At 35.8% G+C, this 22,934-nt stretch overlaps 1 protein-coding gene across 9 annotated transcripts in view; it reads right to left on the bottom strand.

Annotated features, from left to right (window-relative positions):
• The window catches only part of MBNL1 (muscleblind like splicing regulator 1), a 201,025-nt gene that overhangs the window by 166,631 nt on the left and 11,460 nt on the right, over positions 1–22,934 (bottom strand). For 6 of the 9 annotated variants that reach the window (XM_003256309.3, XM_030822734.1, XM_003256308.3 and 3 more), the window contains one exon: positions 2,438–3,409. In XM_003256309.3, the coding sequence (XP_003256357.1) occupies positions 2,438–2,611 (174 nt within the window). In that variant the 5' untranslated portion in view covers positions 2,612–3,409. Of the gene's footprint in view, positions 1–2,437; positions 3,410–3,561; positions 4,059–22,934 lie in introns of those variants that run through there. The other 3 variants (XR_004032331.1, XM_030822738.1, XM_030822735.1) reach the window with 2 other exon arrangements.

Raw genomic sequence — 22,934 nt, 5'->3', positions numbered from 1 at the left:
ACTATGGATTTAAGCAATACACAGGACACATTTTATTAAAGAAGTCAGGATATTACAAGTTTTCTAAATTTTTTTCCGTTTACTCTGTGAGAGAATGCAAATGATCTAGCGGTTACTGGCATGGAAACCTCATAACGCTCCCAAATTTCAGAACTTCAAGCATGAGTCATACAGTTACTTTAACAGTTTTAAAATATGTTTTTGATCTATTTTAGCCACAAGACTGAATACAAAAGGACTGCTATCTGAAGGGAAGGATTCTAAATACTGTACAAAGAATTCCATGTATCAGTTATAAATATATATATATACACACACCTAAGAAACATGTTTTTTAACATAAATGCTTAATTGCATATTCAAAATTGTTTTAATGCTTAACATAGTTATTTTACTAACATTTAAGAAGCTACTGTCCTGGGTATGAAGCTCCATCATAAATAAATTCATGTTTTTTTTTCCTCTTATTCAAATTTAAAATATTTTACCAAGTTTTAGACACTGTAATTTAAATTTAAATTAAATTCAGTTTCTGTTAGAAAGACAAAGAAAAAGGACAAAGTTTGCATTGATTAGCTGCTGTAATGAGTTCATTTCATAAATACATTTAAAATCTTGAAATTATTTAAAGTCCTTGATGTGGCAGTTGAATCTTGTTAACTACATAGCATGTCATTAAGCAACCTTGCTGCTTTACTCAAAAACGGACTGTTCTGTGGCCATAAGTGAGCAGCAACTAAAAAAAAATATTTTGAGATGGAAAAATAGCAACTGAATATTAATGTTTCACAATGTTTCCAAATGTTGTAGAAGCAGGTCTTCTGTGAAACCACTCAATGTCACAGCCAAATTTAATGTCCTTCATTTTGCAGCTACGAGTGCACCATCAACTGTCTGTAGGATTAAAAATTGGATTTACTATTAATTGGGTCAAAACAGGGTTACTTATGGCCACAGCTGGTTACCGACAAGAGTAATTAGCTCTTTGCCCCTCGTTTTATGGGTCTCAGTCTCTAACTACACCTGAATTCAGCAAGCATGAATTTAGGAATACACATTCACGGAGGTATAACCACTGTGCCCTTCACTGATGCCTCTCAAAGGAAAAGGTGAAGAAAGTCTCAATGGGAGTTTATAACTTTTGCTTATTGATCTTTAGGACTATGACATTAAGAAGAATCTAACATTTTAAAATATTTTTGTTGTTAATACCTCCTTTCTGTTCAACTCTAAAGATCATATTCTTGGAATCTTTGGCAAAAACTTTAGCAAAATGAACAGCCTAAACTGGACCAGGAAACAATGAACTGAAACAATTAACTCATAACTCACCCTGTTATTAAAGATTATTATAGCACTATATATTTTTAAAGACAAGATGGACCTATGAGACTTTTACTTCTCTACATATGTAGAAGTGATAGTGTCTTCCCCTCAAAGGTCCAAAGAATTAAATTAGGACATTAATATTCAAAAGCAATTTGATTAAACCAAGTAGGTTGAAAGTACCCAGGAACACATTTCTAGTCGACCTTGTGTGTCAAAATAAAGATATTTATGTTATCTTTTAAAAGACTCATTTTCAAATATGATACCTGAATTACAAATGCAATGACATTTTTGAATGTCAAGAAATACTAAAGTAAATATTTTAGTATTATGGTACCCACAAAAGCTAACTTTTAACATTTCTAGCTAAGACTATTACAAATAAAAAAATAATCACGATCTAACAGAAAATAAACTGCTAATTCCCATGAGAATTTTTGAAGCTGGAAAAATCCAATAAACAATAGTACTTATAAGTTTCTACTTATTTATAAAACTCACATGCAACAAAGTTTGTGCCTCAGGTAAGGTGCTGTAGCAGCAGTTCAGCACCTTACTTCTAGTTATATTTTCCACAAAATGCGTGGCTCTGGCCTTAAAATAAAATGCCCACAAAATAAAAAGAAAATCCAAAATGTCAAAATATTAAAAGAATAAAAAGTCTATCCAAGTTTAGCTGATTTTAAATCTGCTTCTCTTTTGCAACTGTACAATGCCTTTACCAACAAATAAAAATCATCCTCATTCAGCTATTGCCATGGCCTTATATATAATATATGCATATGCCAAACACTCACAGGTAGCTACATTTACCATTTCCGGGGACAGACACTCACTTTGCCATTACTAAGTGAAAAATATGTCAACGCTTTCTGCCCTAGCAAAAAAAAAACATGCAGTGAAAGGACTGATAAAGTTATTCATAACAAAGTTTGGCCAGACTTGATTCTACTGCTTCTCGTAAAGTTCCCCAGCCCAACATCATCAACACACTGTATAACTAAACTATGAACAAAGCAATCCATAATCCCATATGCAGAGAACTGTATGTCCATATACCCCTCATTCAATCATTGAATATCCTTAAAAGAATATAATAGTTACTCACTTTCAATGAATCAAAGCAGGCGATTACTCGTCCATTTTCAACTTGGCAGCTTTTCGAAGGATGTGCAAATTTACATTCCGTGTCTGGCCGTGAGCAAGTCCCCCTCTGGAACTCTCTACATACTTCCAGTGTTAGCCATTTTGTGTCCCGAATTGGTGTGACACTAACAGCCATGTTTAGATTTTACAGGTAGTTAAATGTTTCAGTGAAACCAACAAACCCAACCCCCCCCAAAAAAGAGCAACAACCAAAAAAAAAAAAAAAAAAGCTGAACTGATGATGAAAATGTCCCCTCAAAATACTTTTCCCCACTCCCTGCTTTAAAAGTACATGGAAAATTGTGTCGTCAATATCAAGGAAAAGATCTCCCACTAGAAATTCACAGCATGAAACTGTTAATTCAAAGAGGTTTTGGTTTTTAGAGAAATACTAGGATTGTAAGTAGATGAATGTTTAAAAGTAGGGCCTGGTATCAGCCTTGTGCTCTCAGTAACCCCTTCCCAGTGCCAATTTGGAGCCCAAAATGCAAGCATGAAAACGTGGCAGACCCTTTGACACCGAATTTCCAAGCTGCTTTCAGCAAAGTTGTCTGAAAGGGAATCTCCTCACAGCTGAATTTGCAATGGAGTTTGGTGGTGCAATCGGTATTGATTAGTTTGGCATAGACAGATGCAGCAGTTTAGAGCAAAATCGAGAAAATGATTTTTTTTTTTCCTCCTTGATTTCCTGGCAGAAGATATCTTACTTTTTCAGCAAACTTTTCTTTTAACACTAAAGCAGCCTAGGGCAATGCCAGATACTTAGAGCTTTTCTCTTGATTATAAGTAGAAATGGGGGTGTCTGGGCTAGAGGTGGAGGGTGGATGTGCTGTCGTCACAGTCTAGCTGGCAGCAAGCAAGGCAAAAGCAGAGACTGCTCTAGAAGCGGTTCCAAGCAGCAGAGACGTCAGGAAAGGCACTTCTTAGTACCAACCTGTAGAAAAAAGAGATAGGTTAAGATTTACTAAGTAGCACTTCACTGATGTCCTACAGTATCACAACCTTGCCATGTGATACCAGACTAAGTAATATTCAAGTCAGCCTCTCTCTCTCTCTCTCCCACACATACACACACAAAATACTTACAGTGAGGCATATTGCAGCCAGCCATCGTAGATTTATTAAAAAAAGGGGCCGTTTCCCCTTGTGAAGCAATGCATGATAGAGAGATAACCAATCACAGATAGTGTTGCAGCAATATTCTGGGCAGAAAGCCAATAGTGTGGGTTGTCTTATGAAAGGTCGCGCCTGTCAGACGTTCATTACTATGCTATAAGCACAGAAAATGTCCATCAGATGTGACTTATTCCACTGCAAGAGGACGAGCATGTGGGTTTTGAATTTACCCAACATGCAGTTAGTGGACTAAACCATGTTAGTTTCAAAACAGCTTCTCAGACAAGTCTAAGCACTTGAAGATCATTACCGGGGAATAAAAAGCAAGGTTTAAAAATTGCAGCTGACTTCCAAGCTGCTTTCCCTCCGGCTCTGCACAGGGACGGGCACTGAACAGCCTGCTCCTGCTGTCCTGACACGTGAATAAAAAAGGAAAGGGGTGTTTACAAATGGTACATTCTCCTGACCTATCCAATTCACTTCCTTCTAAAGCCCAAGTCCTGCCCCTCCACTGAAAGCAGCACTCATACTGTAAAACTATTCCATTGAGCCCGCAGACACTTTGTCAATATATCACAGGCAGGCAAGATATGAACAAAAGCATCCTTTATTCGTACATTTTTAAAGCAGAAGCTGAGGTCATGTGGGGAAAATAAGGAGTGCAGTGTTGTCAGTGTGTCTGGTAAATCTGAAGTCAACCTCAAGGGAGAAAGTGATTCCATCGCAGAAACATTAAATATTAAGTGAGCAATTTGATTTGAGCAGCGTGATGCACTTCAGAAGTACAATTCCAAACGAAGCTGGAGGGTGGGGGATGAGGAATCCCCTGTTGCCTGATGATCAGTTAACTCAGCACCACAAGACTACTTCTTAGAGCAGGGCATTTTTACTTTAAACAACTTACTTTATCAGGATTTTTCTTCTTCTTTTTTTTTTTGAATGTTGCCAATGAGGAAAACAAGGCTTTAAAAAGTAAAATTTTCACATTTTAAAGAGGCAATGACACAGTATGATAACTACTATTTGATGATACTTCTTCATGAGCCAAAAGTGCTCTATTGGCATATGGTATATTTATAATTTTCAGAAATTAAAGTATAGGATATAAATACATATGTATGTTAAAAAACACGAACATCCAGAACTTAAATTGTTTAAGATTAATATTGCCATTTTAACACTAATTTTCGTTTAAAAAACTACTTTCCAAAACTATTTGGAAAATACTACAGTAAGACTACAACTTTTGATAGAGATTAAAAAAATCAATCAAGCTTGCTGGATCATGCCTGTAATCCCCGCACTTTGGGAGGCTGAGGTGGGTGGATCACAAGGTCAGGAGTTCAAGACCAGCCTGGCCAACACGGTGAAACCCCATCTCTATTAAAAATACAAAAATTAGCCAGGCATGGTGGTGGCACCTATAATCCCAGCTACTCAGGAGGCTGAGACAGAAGAATCACTTGAACCTGGGAGGCGGAAGCTGCAGTGAGCTGAGATTGCACCACTGCACTCCAGCCTGGGTGACAGAGCAAGACTCTGTCTAAAAAAAAATTTAAAAACCCATGGCTGGGCACAGTGGCTCATACCTGTAATCCCAGCACTTTGGGAGGCCAAGGCGGGCAGATCACGAGCTCAGGTGTTCAAGACCAACCTGGTCAATATGGCAAAACCCCGTCTCTAAAACTACTAAAATACAAAAAATTAGCCAGGCATGGTGGCGGGCACCTGTAATCCCAGCTCCTTGGGAGGCTGAGGCAGGAGAATCACTTAGAACCTGGAAGGTGGATGTTGCAGTCAGCCGAGATTGCACCACTGCACTCCAGGCCAGACGACAGTTCGAGACTCCATCAAGAAGAAAAAAAAAAAAAAAAAACCTCATCCCCAGTGTTCAAGAAATATTTTGGTTTTCAAAAAAGTTTCTAGGTCTTAATGCCAGTTTCTATTAAAAAAAAAAACAAAAACAAAAACAAAGGTCGAGTCATAAACCGTAAGCTGTGTCTATCTTCCTGAAACTTTGTTCTGCATTAAGAATTACTCAATGATTTCATGCCTTGAGAATGGACCACCTGCATGGTCAACAATCTCTTTAGTCCTTCTCTTCAGAATCTTCAAGTGCCTCACCTGTAACTATTTTCTTCCTCTAAAGCCAGCTAAGATGTCACTTCCTCCAAAAAGCTACCAAGATGTCATTATCCACCTCTCTATCCATCCATATCTTAATACTGCCTTCTCTGAATTATCTCTGCACCTATGCCCTATACAGTGTTTTATTTCCTTATATATCTGACCCACTAGACCATATGTTTTTAAGGACAGAAAAAATACATTATTCATCTCAGTAACCCCATGGTTTAGTATAGTGATGCAAAATAGATGGAGTTTCGAAAATATTGGTAAGTTAAATTATCAGTTACTGCATCAGGATTTGGATTACCTCTAGGGTACAAAATATACAAGCACACACACGAACACATATATGAATACAACACATGAACACACTCAAACATACATTTGAAAACACACGCACACACACACACAATCATTGCCTCTATAAATTATTATGTTCCAGGGTCACGTAGGCCCTTTCACTGCCTCACAATCTAGCCCTGTCCTTGGACAGCTCCCTATCTCATTGCACACAGCAGCTTTTCTAAAACTTCATTACTCTTTCTCCATGTTCATTAGCAACAGTGGATAATAATATTATGTGTCATGAATATTTCATAGCCATAACAGTAGCCCTTAAGCATAAACTTTTTCTCACCTTCCTACCCACGAGTCTTTAACCTATCCTTCTGTATCTTTCTTGGTCTCCCAGTTCTCCCTCCTCCTGCCCACAGTTAAGCTTCCACAAGCCTCCACCTTGATTCATTCATTCTCAAGACCTAGTTCTTTTTCTGCCTCCTTTATACATGCACGCCCTGTCTTTCAGCAGTTCCTTCTCTTAGCTTCCAAATGTGCTGAAGAAACTCCAACATGTAGACAGTGACATGGCAGGAGGAAGAGGACCCTGCCCTGGCTAGCATCCTCCTCTCCCTAATGCACTTAATCCATCCTTCCCAGGCAAATATCTAAACAGTCATCTACCATGCTGTTTTTCTGCTTCTTCCTTTCCCATTCACTTCTGAATCCTTATCAGTCTGACTTTCACACCCATTACTTTACTGCTCAGCAAAGGTCATCAATGCTGTTAGGAAAGCCAAGTCCAAAGACTATGTTTTGTTCTTGCCTTTACTTGACCCGTAACATGATTTACAACTCCCTCTTTCTTGAACCTTTCCCTTTTAACAAACCGACACATTTTATCTTGTTGCTTCTCCCAGTGCTATACCTCTTGTATCCCCCCTGGAGAGGAGTTGCTGATGGTTCCTGGCAGGTGCCAAGACATGTGTGAGCTCCTGGGACTTGATACATGCTAACTCCCTGTTTGGTTTGACACACACTTCCTCACCCCTGCAACTTGGCAAATTCCTTCTCCTTGTTTAAATTGCTGTTCAAAAATCACCTTCTCTATAGGACTGGGTCAACTATGCTAAACATTATTCCATCTCAGAATGTTTTTGGTACTTTGTATCTCTTCGTACCTCTCCCCCTCAATGTTATATATGCCCTGACAACAGGGTGTAGGTCCAGTGTCCCCCATTACACAGTTCTTGGAACATAACAGATCTTTTTTAAAAATGTTTGATAAATGAGTAAACTTCATGCATACTTACAGAAATAAACATGTTTGGGAGAATGTGGTCCCAACACTGACGAAATAGATTATTTAATCATGATCTATGGCATCCAGACAATATATGTAAGAAGACTGATACCCCAAGAAATATCTGCATTGCTTGGTAGTCATATCTAAATACAACTAAAAATTAATTTCTAGAGTTGACTATTTTTCCTTTTTGCCAGGTTACAGACAACCCCTCAAGTACAAAATATATTTTGATTACTAAAATGCTTGCAAATCAGTGTTCTGATTATATTCATTTTCTGTAGCAGATAAATTCTATTTACTTCAAAAGTGCTATTGAAAGCATTATAAACATAGATTTGTACCATTTAATTGTAAAGGATATAGACAAGGATGATAACCAAAATATTAATAATTAGTTCAGGCATAGACACTGAACAATTAAAACAGATACTGGCCATTATGCATTAGTCTAGCTGGACCTGATAATGTATGTGCCTGCCCTTGATATAGGGCACTGCGGGTAACAAACTCAAATTATATCCTATAGATCAATTTCACTAAACTGCTGATATCAGATTATTGTTTAATATTCCTTCTTTATATTAAAAAAAGAATTTCAAAAAAATGGAAATCTCTTTTGGTAAATTAAGATTTTATAGAATTTGGATCAATATTGAATTCACAAAACATTACTTTAAGTAATGGGGTTTGTTCTATAGATAGATATAATGTTTAAAGATATGTGGGTAATGTCCAGATTGTGAGAATTCTTGCAAACATATTTGGCCTAAAATAAATTTTGTCTGTAAATAATTATTAAAGGAAAGATTTCTACTAACGGGTACATTGCTTCTGAGGTAAATATCTGACCTATATTTCAATACATTATAATAAACTTCTCTGAACAACAAAAATATTGTAAGAATCAAACTTAAGGCCGGGCACGGTGGCTCACGCCTGTAATCCTAGCACTTTGGGAGGCCGAGGCAGGCAGATCACGAGGTCAGGAAATCAAGATCATCCTGGCTAAGACGGTGAAACCCCGTCTCTACTAAAAAATACAAAAAATTAGCCGGGCGTGGTGGCAGGCGCCTGTAGTCCCAGCTACTCGGGAGGCTGAGGCAGGAGAATGGCGTGAACCCGGGAGGCAGCGCTTGCAGTGAGCCGAGATCACGCCACAGCACTCCAGCCTGGGTGACAGAGCGAGACTCCGTCTCAAAAAAAAAAAAAAGAATCGAACTTAAAAATCTGAATAATAGCTGACAGCAGTCCCTCTTTAACCTACTGATCACATTCCAAACGCTATAGTTTCTTGCTTTATCTGACATCATCTACAACACTAATATTCTGTCACAAGAACCAATTTCTTTTTGAATGATATCAGAAATCATGTATATATTCTACTTTAAGATAAATATAAGGGAGAAAATAAAAAGGAAAGAAATGAAAATTTGAAATGACAGAGATAATAAAAACCGAGAAAAGGATAAAGAAGAATGAAATTATTCTTATTCTTTCAACAATTATTCTTAAAAATTACATATATATATGGCTTCATATGAATGCCTATTTAAGAGTCACATACCTACTGCTATAGAAGATAAAGAGATGCTTACAAGGTATGAAAATGAAATTCTCTTTTGGAGAACTGGATGGCCTCTATGAGCAAGGTTCAATTTCTTGCTCACATATGTTTACTAATCATTGCAAAAGTTCTTCTAAAGCAAATACAGGCAATCAGTCCAGTTACATCCCAGAGGAGTTAGCTGGTAATTTTTTTATTTAATATGCTTTTAATGTTGATATAAGTTATATATTGAGGAAGTTAACTAAGTAATTTTTTGAGGTCCTTTATTATGATTTTTGTTTATCAAGATAGTTTCAATCTAACTGAAAGAGATAGCTAACTTCACCCTGTAAGTTTGGAGTTGATAAGAAAGAACCCCTTGCCCAAAACCACAACTTCTTCCCCTGGCTCACTGGTGTCAACAAGTCCGTAATTTGCAATGCAGTTCTTTAGTAAACTAAGTTTGCTCACACAATTATTCCCAGGGTTTGTCCCAAATATTAACAGAGATTTCCACATACAAACAACCAACTTAGCATTTCTGGAGGCTGTACAGCCATCTCTGTATTCACTAAGGTGCTAAGTAGAGTAACAAAGATGTTATATATTATATGGGAAGAACTGTCATCTGAATGACAGTTCAGCCTTCAGCACTATTCAACTCCACACAGCAAAAAGCAGAGGTAAGTATTTCTCAGTGAGGGGTAAGCACACTACCAGCAGTACCCATGGCAATTTCAGGCGATGCACAAACAACATAATTTTAACAGATGGATTAGAATGCTAAAACTAGTGTGTCCGGTCTGTGATTCCATCAATATTATAACTTAGGAAGAAATTAAAGTTTAATTTACAAATTTAAAGGGTCGGGCACCGTGGCTCACACCTGTAATCCAACACTTTGGGAGGCTGAAGTGGAGGATTGCTTGAGGCCAGGTGTTCGAGATCAGCCTGAACAACATAGTAGGACCCTCTATCTACAAAAAATACAAAAATTAGCCAGGCAGGTGACAAATGCCTGTAGTCCCAGCTACTTAGGAGGCTGAGGCAGGAGGATTGCTTGAGCACAGGATGTCAAGGCTGCAGTAAGCCATGATCACACCACTGCACTCCAACCTGGGCAACAGAGTGAGACCCTGTCTGAAAAAAAAAAGAAGTATTAATTAAATAAATTTTTAAAAAAGATTTAAAGAATATATACATATACACACGCATATACCTAACAGACTATATATAAATAAAAGTCATGAAGGAGATATGTAAATGACTAAGTTTTAGCAATACTGCAAAGAAAAAGATAACTTTCAATCACACATCCTCTGGAACAGCATAGAGACTGCCAATGTGGCCTGCTGATCTCCCACATTTCAGACTAGCTGCTGCCAAGAAAGGAAGATTGTGTTTACTAACTCAAGTAAGTAATCTAAGCTCTGTCGAAGCAGTCTTTTAGAATTCTGATCCATTCAACAGTTTGGTTCCCTAAATCACCTAGTGGTCTACTGTAGGAAGGATAATGAAGGAGTGTTAGTTAGGTGACACACTACTGCCAAAGATTAGAATTCCAGAGGCAACTAAACTGCATTCAAATTAGAAAATGATTGTTGATCCTTAAGTATTTATATTTAGGACAAAACAGAACATAAAGCTTCTATATAGACAATGATTTAAAAGTGAATTTTGAATTAATTCCTATATCAGGCAAAATTTTAAAAAATGTAATAGGTTTTAGCTCACTAGAAGATAATTATCACAATGAATCACTGCACTTTGCATACTAGCTCTATACCCCAATAGGCCTTCATCCAAGTCCCTACTGCAAAGTTATCTTCTCCACCATCCAAAGCACCCAACCTTCTGTTCCTCCCAACAGCAGTCCAGACTCGTTTTGAGAGAAGTACATAACATTACACTTCCAGCCGGAGCAACACAGTGAGACCCCATCTCTACAGAAAACAAATTTTAAAAAATTAGCCACACATGATGGCATGTGCTTGTGGTCCCAGTAACTTGGGAGGCTGAAATGGGAGTACTGCTTGAGCCCAGGAGTTCAAGACTGCAGTAAGTTATGACTGAGCCACTGCACTCTAGCCTAGGTAACAGAGTGAGACCTTGTCTCAAAAAACAAAACAAACAAAAAAACCCCACCTAATACTACGTAGTACTGTGAATAAAGCAGAGTAATATTACACACTTATCTCGCTATCTGCTTATCATTTGCCTTTGCCACAAAAATGTAAGCTCCATGAGAGAAGGCAGTGGTTACGCTAGTTCTCCATTAATAGAAACAGATCACCAAAACAGTGCCTGGCCCAGAGGAAGCAAACAATTAATATTTGTGGTATGACTGAATATTTTTCTTAGTATATCAGACTAGTTTGTATTTTCGACAAATTACAATGCTTAAGCTATATGGTTTAGTATATTGGAGATGTCACCTTTATAAGTGAATGAAACCAGCATCAAACGTCACTCATTGGAAAGAGAACATGAGGCGATGAAGTTAAAATAGCAACATATTTAAATACCTCCTTGATTATGAAGTTGAAGAAAGATATTTTGAGCCACAGAATATTCGAAACAGATTTATGTGGCTTTGCAAATTTAAAATATTTAAATAATTATCTGTGAAATTCTGACAGAACCAGTCTTCAATTCCAGCAAAAGAAACACTGAATTTTTTCTGATGCTATTCAAAGAGGAAGTATTTTAACATTTCCTTCTACAAGAAGGTATAATGAGATAAAACTGTGAATGCTACTTAATTGTTCTACAAGAAAAAGCACTACTCCTAATTAGTGTTTTATTTACCTATATATTACATAAAGACATTATCTTGTTAGCCTCAGGTAGACATATCTGATCTGTCCATATCATTTAATATTTCAAAATAGTAAATAGGGAATCAGAACACAGACTACAGCAAAATTTAAAATGCTGTTATGTGCTCAATAGCTAAATGGTAGAAAAATCAAAGCTCATCATCTCGGCAATTTTCAGGAAGAATGGTACAGTGACCCAACCCGAGTCTCTCAATGTAGAACTAACACAACAAAAATGTGAATGCTAAATGAAATGCAATACACAGTAATATTGTTATTCCCGTTACAATGCCCTGATTATAGACTTTGATTCTAAAGCTTATTTAAATGAGTATTATTTTATTTGACACAGTAACTAAGGGCCAAAATCATAGTTTTCATATTTAACCACTGTATCTTCTGAACATCACCGAGCTTCTTGCTGAGGTTGGTGGCACCTCTGCCTAAAACATTTAAAATACGATGCTCACTGCTTAAATAATGGTAGCAAATTCATCTGTGCATCCCTAATGACATTATTGCACAACACAAAAATAAGTATGAAGTTAATTGATCACAGAACTAAGAAAATATTTCCACAGCACCTCATACATTGGTGAAATTTGCTGCATTTTGTACCTCTTTGCCCCTCTATTCCAACTTTCCCTCTCACACAGAAATCATTCTCACAACCAATAGTTATAAGATCTTCTCCATAATTAACCTATGTTTTTTTCCTATTTTAGCAGACTCAAGTAGGATAAATTACAAAATCAACATGTGAAAAAAATGACAGATATAATTTTAAAAAAAATCTGCCCAAAATATAAAGCATATCTCATTAGGATCAAACTTAATAGTTGCCACACTGTTCAGAATTTCTAAAAATTTAATGTGATAATTGCCCTCAATACTACCCACTAAATCTGACTACAGAAGCTTTAGCTTAACAAATAGAATTTGAATTTCCAAATCTCTGATTTTAAACCTGGCATGATAACCTCAATCAGGAAAATTGTATTAGCTTATTTATATCGAATATGGCCCAAAATACGTGATTTAATTATTAATCATTATGAAAAAAGTATATAAAAATCTATGCCTATAGATAAATAAAAAGATCTAAAATAATTATTCTTCAGAATACAATGACTAAAACCAATTACGAATGAATATGGAATTGCTTTAATGTATCCTAAAAAAACAAATTAGTGAACTTCTCATGACACAACATAATACACAAATATTTCCTCCATTCCATATAATCAGTAAAAGTCCCTATTATTTCACTAACATATTTCTTATTCCAAACTTACAAACACTCAAGCCACACAGGTGCTACACAGTTTTACATTACAATCCTATGGATATTTCTATTGACTTACACAACTGACCTTAAGGATTACTTTTTAATGAATAATCTCAAACATACTTTTAAAAAATATACCAATGTTAATGGAATATATTCCTCATAATAATATATATTCTTCATAACAAGATACATCAGTTTAACTTGACTTTTTTTCAAAAAAAGTAACAAATTCACATATGCTCACAAACAAGAATAATGTTTTCACTGACTAACAGTGACTCAAGACCTGGTTGTTTTTCCCTGGTTTAAAAGACTAAGATACGCCACAAAACAAAGACATGCATTGACAACTCCTATTTTCACTTCAATGTAACTTAAATATCCTTTGAAGAAGGTTTCACATAATTCACATACCTAACTAGGTCCAGAGATTAAAGAACAAATTATGTTAATATTCTACAATATAAAATATATTAATGATCTTTCTATGTCAATAGAAACAGATCAATATAATTACTTTTTAACAATTATATACTACTCCACTATATGTCCATTTTGTTATCAGTAGTCAACTAAGTTAATGCCCACTTTTCACTCTTTTAATCAATGCTGAAATTACATATAAAAAGCTATGCTTATATTTGAGTGATTTTAATAATAAAAATCCTTAGAACATGAAGTGTATTCATATATGTATTAACTTTGAGCCAGAATAAAAAAACTTTAAGAAAACCTTTACCGATATGTACTTCCACCAAGAGTCAATAACATATTTTTCTATATTTGTTAAGCCTATGCTGTACTTTATCTACACTGCAAATTTCTCTGTGGGAACATGCAAAAAAAGTATGTCTGTTTTTCTATAAATAGAAATGAAAGCCTGTTTTTGTATTTTTCCAAAATATTTTCAACTGTTCGCCCTCATATAGCAGCTAATCAATGGAAACATTTGTAAAATCAGTTTTTCAACTCCTGTTGCATCAAAACGTAGCATTTCATTCCTAAAACAATCACAGTATTTGCATGTTGTAATTATTTACAAAGAAACAGAGGCTGGAATTTGGAATAAATGTTTGGGTTGACAGAGTATCAAAACAGACAATAAATACTTTATTGTTATTTTCTTATTAACAAAAAGAAAATGTGTAGTTTTAAGAATCTGCAGGGCATGTTGTATTTGGGAAATCTCTGACAACACTATGTCATAAGAGTAAGGGAATGCTCTTTTAAATACATTTTATCTACAAATGTCAGAAAATAACTGCTACCCCTTCCTTTTTTAGATGCTAATTGATTAAAGGAAATGGTTTCTGACAACTGCTATACATAATGCAAAGCATTATCAAACTAGCTAAGGCACAAAAGAACTCTGGAAAACTCATGTAGGCCCAAGCATATTTTCCCATGTAGTAATTTTCCCTGAGGCTGGGGTTCCACTTGTAGTCATTCCTGAGTCAGGAGTGGGGAGTCTCCCTGAAGCAGCATGCACTTCTAATTGAAATAACCAAGATAGGTATATACTCTGGTATGATTATGCCTTTGCATGTATGTCCTCTTGGAAAATAAAAACATTCCGCCCTCACTTTGTCCTCCTCAAACTCTCTTTCTTAGTTATTAAATAACAGCCTACAGAATAAAGTACCTGAAAGTGAATTTTTAAAAGACTTTAAATACGGCTGGTTGGCAGAATGTGAGCATTTCCAATGCTTTTATTTTGACAGTGTGATTTTACCGTGTTGTCAGAGTATAAATAAAGTTAGGCTTCTCGGGAGAGGAGATCAAAGATTTTATTATTACAAATTTGTACTTTCAAAAGAGAATGCATATTGAACAGAAACTATAAGGGAGCATGAGATTTAGTTCCTTTGCTAAACCTTTTTCTTAATTATTTTAATTGCATATAAGGTTCTGTGCATTCTGGAAAAGCTGTAACAAGGAAACACAAAGAATAAACTACATCCTTTTAATGAGACAGTGATTAAAGCTCTATATGTTTCCATCAGCATCATATGCTCTTAAAAAGTAATGACCAGCTTTCCACAGCAAATCAGAATGCAATCGTAGCTAGCTAATAAACTGAAATAATTGTAAATTGTTTATTAACAGTAACATTTGTTTCTCTGGGATACTGATGCTCCAGAAAGATTATTGGATTATCTGAATCAGTCACTCATGGGTAACTGTTAAAAATATATACTGTTCCTGGGACCTACCCTAGACCTACTGAAGATAGAAACCAGGAATCTACGTTTTCCCAGGTTATTTTTAATTCCATTAAATTTTGGCAACCGTAATCAATCAAGGCTAAAATATTACTCTTACCAGAGATTGCTTACTGTGTTTCTACCCTATAACTTTACCTAAGAAACCAGAGTATCTTCTCTGATAAAATGGCCTGTTTAAAGATTTGGTGACACGATCTTCGATTATATTCTATCAACTACTTCGGTAAACTAGTATGCTTATAAAATGTTACAAAAAAGCTCTGTTATGATTATTAATATTATTTTAAATCATGCATGCCACTGCACATCACTCTAAGATACTACACCATATATAACCTTTTTTTTTTTTTTTTTTTTTTTTTGAGACGGAGTCTCACACTGTCGCCCACGCTGGAGTGCAGTGGTGCGATCTCGGCTCACTGCAAGCTCCACTTGGGTTCATGCCATTCTCCTGCCTCAGCCTCCTAGATAGCTGGGACTACAGGCACCTGCCACCACACCCAGCTAATTTTTGTATTTTCAGTAGAGACGGGGTTTCACCGTGTTAGCCAGGATGGTCTCAATCTCCTGACCTCGTGATCCACCCGCCTCGGCCTCCCAAAGTGCTGGGATTACAGGTGTGAGCCACCATGCCCGGCCACCATATACAACTATTAATCATGCCTCAAACCATTTATGTTTTAGTTCTGCCCAGCAGTTCACTACAACTTACCATGCAAAAGCTACTTCACTGGTAAAAAAATCCCTCACAACATTTAAAGGAATACATTGGACAAATTAAAAGAGCAATCATGTAGCAATCTCAAAACTTTCCATACTTTCCTATCTAATGTCTAATGAACTATCATATAAAATCACAAATAAAATGCTTTACAGATTGTGATATTTAGGTTCCTTATTTATTGCCTATAATAAGAACAATTTATAACAATAAAATTATTTTGCAAAGAAGATAAACGAGGAACCTATTCAACCTATAAAATATAATTATTTATATTATAAAATATAATTATTTATAATATAAATAAAATATAATTAAATGCTTATATTATAAATAAAATATAATTAAATATGTATATTATAAATAAAATATAAAATAAGGATCAATGTGTGTATGTGTGTGCCCCCAAAGAATAAGGAAAAACATTTACATTGGATTTAGTCAAATTGTTTTCTTCATATACAACAAAAACCTAGTACTTGGAATTTAAATTAAAGTAAAACCTCTGTGTTAAAGTTAATAGGGGGAAAAAGAACCACTTTTATCCTGGATAAAACTAAAAATGTATGCTCCTTCATGACATAATGCCCCTTAAAAAGATTAATTTTTGAAAAGTTGGCTTGTGCTACATTCTATACATGTACTGAGCTTTCTTTCTGGCTTACACATAAAATCTGCAAGGTGTTCATTTGGTTCTTTAATTAAAAAAAAAAAAGTTTCAGGATGGACACAGTGGCTCATACCTGTAATCGCAGCATTTTGAGAGACCAATGCGGGAGTACTGCTTGAGCCCAAGAGTTCGAGACCAGCCTGAACAACACAGTGAGACCTCCGTCTCTACAGAAAATACCAGGCATGGTGGTGCATGCCTGCAGTACCAGCTACTTGGGAGGCTGAGGCAGGGGGATTGTTTGAGCCCGGGAGGCCGCAGTAAGATGAGATCATGCCACTGCACTCCAGCCTGGGCAACAGAGGGAGACCCTGTCTCAAAAAAAAAAAAAAAAAAAAATCGAAAAAAAAAAAGTTCCAACTGAAGAATCCAAGCACAGAAATTTACTTTTCCCCCAACAACTTATATATTCTATTATTCAAAAATAGCAAATAATATTTTATATGTTGACATACAATTTATTTTCATCCTGATTACTATTTGTTCCTCACAACTCTAAGAGATGGTTGGTTATATTATTTTGTTCATTTGTGAACAAATAAATTGAGGCTTGCATGGTTAAATGACTGACCCATTAAAATCCCTACGCTAAATAAATGGAAGAACCAGGGCTCCAAATCAGCTTTTCTGATTTCAAATGTAAAACTTCATTCACGACACATGCTAGCAATTTAATACCAAACTTGGTAGAAATGACAATGACTACTAACACACACAACTGAAGCCAAAAGAAGGGGGAGAGATAGGGGGTGAGTGGGATTTATTGGAGGTACCACTACTGCATTGCTTGTGGTTAGCTCAGAGTGAGGTGTGTGTAAGTGAAGGAGAAACCCCTGAATATTGATTCTAGAGAAGATAAGATGGTCTCTTTTACAGAGCTGAGAACAGATGCTATTGCTCTTTTATGTCCATGGGCTAGACACTAAACATTAATAATGTATACCTGGAGACAAGAAAATTCTACACTTCAGATACAAATATCTTCTCAATTAAGATTGTTAATGAATTTTGAATAGATTATGAAGTTCTAAATACTCAGTAGCTGATTTTGAAAGATTAATTGTCAAGGAAGTGGTTTTTGAGCATGATTTTTTAAATTTATTCATCAGCCCTCCAAGCAACAGGAGCCTACATTTTCTTCAGAGCTTTTCTTAGAGAAGCTTAAAATATGTCCGCGGAAAACTTCCACGTAGGTAAAATGCAGTGCCGCTTTAAAAGTATAAAACTGATGTATGCTGACTATGCATACAGTAAGACTGATATAAACTACTAAAACAGTATTTGAAGAGCAATGAAGGAGAAAGAATACTGTCTGAAACATTTCAAAGCCATATAGCCAGGCCAATTTTTTATTAGGGTGGTGCAAAAGTAATTTCAGTTTTTGCAATCGTTTCTAAAACCGCAATTACTTTTGCACCAACCTAATTAACAGCTGATAAAACCATTAAAAATCTGTCAGAAAGAAAGCACTGAGGGTTTGAAATGGCATAAATAATTTTTTTCTTTTACATGTACCAAAGCTGTTCTCTATTAATATTGGTTACTTTTTGGCACAGAGAAATCACAAATATTAAGTTGACATAAAAAGAAAACCCAAAGTCAAAACAATTAAAAAAATTACAATCTTGGTTCTGCTGCCTCAAAATATTTCCTGAGAAAAATTACAGGAGTATGTTTCTCTAATTGTGCTTCTTTTTTTAGGTTTTCTTTCTTTGTTCCCTACTATCCTAGGAAAAGAAATGTTTTCCTTCAAGAAATTCAAATACATTCAACAGTAACTTTATTAAATGAATAAATATATTCATTAACAATATATAATACACATAAAATATGTGTATTGATTATATTAACTGTGTATTGACCACCTTTTACATGTAGCCTAGACATAGCGAGAATACTTGGATCCAGCCTTTAAGAATTTGATGTTTAGTTAAAGGTATAAAACTAACACACAAATAACTATATATAAAAAAGAAAGCGAGAAGTACACAGTAGAGGTAACAAGAAAGCTTAGTAAGTTAAAAAGAGAGGTCAGGGGTAGTTTCAAAAGGGATAAGAAATGTAAGGTTGGTCTGGAAGGACAAGTTTCATTTGGTTAGAGACAAAAAGGAGTAGAAATCCAGACTGTAGAAATCCAGACAGTAATGGCAGGGATGTGGGAAAGCACGGCATATGAACACTGGGAAAACTGGTCTGTATGGAACACCTGTATGTAATGGGGCTGGAAGAAGATGACCCTGGAACTTTGGGCTGAAGCCAAATCAGTAAGGGCCTTAAAGGCAGGCTAAAGAATTCAGCCTTCACTTTTTAAGTAATTGGAATTCACCCATTCAAGACTTCACCCAAGGGCAGTCAGAATATTTAAACACCCAAAGGGCTAAGAATAAGACAGTATATGGGATCTGAAGAAATCTTATTAAATAAACTCGGGACTTTTTTACTTCCTAAAGCTTCTGCTTCAGTTGCCAGGAAGCTGAGAGATAAATTTAGTGCTCAATTTCATCTTAAGTACTTATTTCATTTCTTTGCCTTCTAATTGATTAAAAAAAAACCAACAACAACAACAGTCCTATCTGATGTGCACTTTACTTTTGTAAACTTGATGGGATATACATCACACGTAAATAAAATTAAAGTAACGTTTGTCTTGGTACCTGGGAAAGTCGTAGATGCAACACTTAGGTTTCAGAAGAGAAAAGGTAATTTATAATTTCCCCACCAAGTAAAGCTCATTCCTCAATAAATATTACAATGAAAGATGGCTGCATTGAATTAAAAAACCCAGTTACTGCAGTTGGTGATTGCTCTAAAATCTGCAAGCACTGGGTTCAGCAACCTATCTTCCTGCCTGGCTGTCCAGTTTGACCTTCCATGTGAATCTGTGCTCCTATCATGATGCCAAAATGACCTTCTGAAACTTACAAGGCTTCCAAAGCTGCAGATATTTTCAGCTGTATCAGCCCTGGCTGTCACAGCATTCTGCATAGTGAGTGGCAAAACTGGAGCCTCCTGTACTGGCCTGACCTTTTAAACTCACAATATTTTGCTGCTGCTCAAAATGAGTTTTATCTTCCCGTATTATTTTGTGATGCTATTTCTCTTGTTTAATTGTAAAGCATTGATTCTAAGCATAAAATGGCATTTTTCTTTACATGAAAATAAAATCCTTCCTTCATGCATAGTAAATCTAACATTGGTAGATGCTGTAAAATAAATATTTACTGGCATCTATAAATAATTTTTTTTAATTATTGAAAATCTTGTGGCAACAAAACCTAATAAAATGTCACTATTTCTGCAATGGCCAATTTGAAAATTGAGAGACGTCTAAATTTTATAACTGTTTACTATCTGTTTATGTTTACCATTATGTATTCAATATCTAGCACAGAGCCTAGAATATTAAAAATTCAAATTAATATTAGGTGAATGTAACAGAATCTGCATGTTTAATATATTTCATTTACCATAGTACTATTAAACTGAAATATAGGTGCTTAATTTTCTTGCCAAAAAATTAGCATATTAGCATGGAATCTTTAATCTGAATACACACACACACACACACACACACACACGTATCCCTAAGAATTCTTGGTACTTAAAGGTAAAATCATTTTCAAATCCATTGATATCAGGTCACTGACAAGCAGAAAACTGTTATATGAATAAGTTGAAACTTTAAATTTGCATAGGTATATTAGAATACCTTTATTTTGTTTCTACTTAGGGTCTGTGGATACCATATTTTCACAAGCCCACACTTGTATTCAATACAGGGAACCACAAAATGATATCAATATTTCAGAGCAAATTTGTCAACTAACTCATTAGTCGGAGAATGGATCCCTTAGCTTCATACATTTATTCTATTTCATTTTTAGCTACAACTTGTGTACTACTTCACAATCATTTATGGAATATATATATAGACACATAGGGATATGACACAAAAACATGCATACATACACACATGGACATGCTCTAACTACTAGGGATTTGGGGGGAAGTGAAAAAAGTTTATCGGAAATCTCCGAGTGAATGCAGAGCTATTAAATTTTCAATGATATGTTTGTCTATGTTAATGTTGGCAACAGATTTCTATGTTTTAGTGATGAAAAAATGAATTGAATTACCCTAATATCTTCAATTATGCAGCTGAATAGATTACAAGAGCATTTGAAACTCTTTTGGGGCTCAAGGCACTTCTTAAAAGGTGCCATTCAGCAAAGCCATCCAACAGAGCAATTGACAGAGTGCTATGTCACTCAGAAGCGACATCAGAAACTTCACAGGTGGTAATGATTTTGAGTCTAAAAGTAGATTTTGCTGATCTTGGCGAGTGCTGGGGCAGAGGGTATTAGGTATGAGTAGAACTAATACTGAGCAAACCACACAGGCAGATTAGGCTATTTGATATATCCCTCCTTTTAAAGCTAGTGAAACTTCAAAGTCCATTCCATAGTCTGCTCTTTTATGACCACAATGCTTAAAAAAAACCTCTTCCACATCTTATCTTCTTCACTGAGTCTTTCCAGAATTAACTTGGAGTAGGTCTCAAATCTACATGCAATGAGTAATTGTGTGCCTAATTCATACCATACTGATGGAAATAAACAAGCAGAAAAACAGCAAAACTCCTGGGTTGAGATCTCAGCTTTCACAGTACCTTACCATATGACCCTTGAGCAAATCCCCTAACCTTAATCTTTCCAAGCCTCAATCGTCTCACTTGCCAGAAAGGTAGCGATGCCTAAATCACACAGAATTGTGTAAGAGCTCCGTGATCACACATGTAAAATAATAAGTTCCTATGAAGAAAGTAGCTATTTTAATAATTATTAGAATGGCTAAAGCTCGAGTCTTTTGTTGTTTTGCTTTTATTATTTCACTTATGAATGGGCCTTTTTCTATACGCCATAAACTTCAGAAAATCAGAAACCATATTCTTAATTTGTCTTAAAAATTTCAATTAAAATCTTATAGTAAAACTTTATATGTAACGGGCTTTAAACAAATATTTATGATTAAAAATGAATAATAATAAGCAATAAAATCCTGAATTTTCTAACCTAGAATGCAGATTAAATCTTGGAAACAAGGAACACACACATCACAGCTGAATAGGGTCTTATAGAAGAATATGCACAGTTGCACTTCCACCATTTCAAAGTGGAAGCTAGCCTACAAAATACAGCTTTATTTCCTGTGCAGAAAGAAAAGCTGGAGGAAAAAGAGCATCATGTGCATATTTAAAATTCTCTGTTGGCCAGGCGCGGTGGCTCACGCCTGTAATCCCGGCACTTTGGGAGGCCGAGGCGGGCAGATCACGAGGTCAGGAGATCGAGACCATCCTGGCTAACACAGTGAAACCCCGTCTCTACTAAAAATACAAAAAATTGGCCGGGCGAGGTGGCGGGCGCCTGTAGTCCCAGCTACTTGGGAGGCTGAGGCAGGAGAATGGCGTGAACCCCGGGGGGGCGGAACCTGCAGTGAGCCAAGATCGTGCCACTGCACTCCAGCCTGGGCGACAGCGAGACTCTGTCTCAAAAAAACAAAAAAAAATTCTCTGTCATTAAAGTTAAATACAACTTACCTCTCTCTGATTTTTTTTTTTTTTCTGTTAACATAAACGTTGTAGGCACTGAAACTTGGTTACCAATCCTGAGTGTTTTAATCCGCTTCCAATCAGGAATTTAGCATGAGGAAGATTCAGATGAACTGTATGTGCCCACCTTTCTCCAAAACTGCCAGCATCAGAAATAAATTAATTTCTTCTCTCTAGTCCAGGATGATACTATGCTGGCATCACACTTATTTACCAAATACTTGAACAGAAAAACTAAATGGTTTACATATCGAATCACATCATTTTAATAAATTCTGAGTTGATTTTGTCTCTTCTCCAATATATACAAAGTATCTAAAGAGTTAACCTGTCTACCGAATGGTTTTAGGCAAATTCCACACTCTGCCCACAAACAGCCTATTCTTGGCTTCTTTGTGCCCACTTTGTTTTGCCCGTCCATTATTTGTGAATATTTCTATCACTATACTGGAAATTGCTTTGAGAACAGGCACATCTTACCTCTTTTTCCTCCAAAGGATATAGCATGATACGTAGCACACTGACACTGCACTCAATATTTGCTAAATAAGGATGCTTTCTTTTGCAGCCAAAAGCAAAGACTTTCATTTTATATAAATAAATTTTTCTCTAAAACACATAATCACATAATTTTATTTGCTATATGTTATAAATAGCTCTATGAAGAGAGGAATTTGTTAGCAAAGTGACAGATCTCCAACAGCACAACTCTGCAATTAACAGCTTATCTTTTAAAGTCACAGGCTAC

This window comes from Nomascus leucogenys, chromosome 11, assembly GCF_006542625.1.
Source record: "Nomascus leucogenys isolate Asia chromosome 11, Asia_NLE_v1, whole genome shotgun sequence".
In the NCBI taxonomy this organism is placed as follows: Eukaryota; Metazoa; Chordata; class Mammalia; order Primates; family Hylobatidae; genus Nomascus; species Nomascus leucogenys.
Note: the sequence above shows the minus strand (reverse complement) of the source record. Positions and strands in the feature narration are given on the sequence as shown.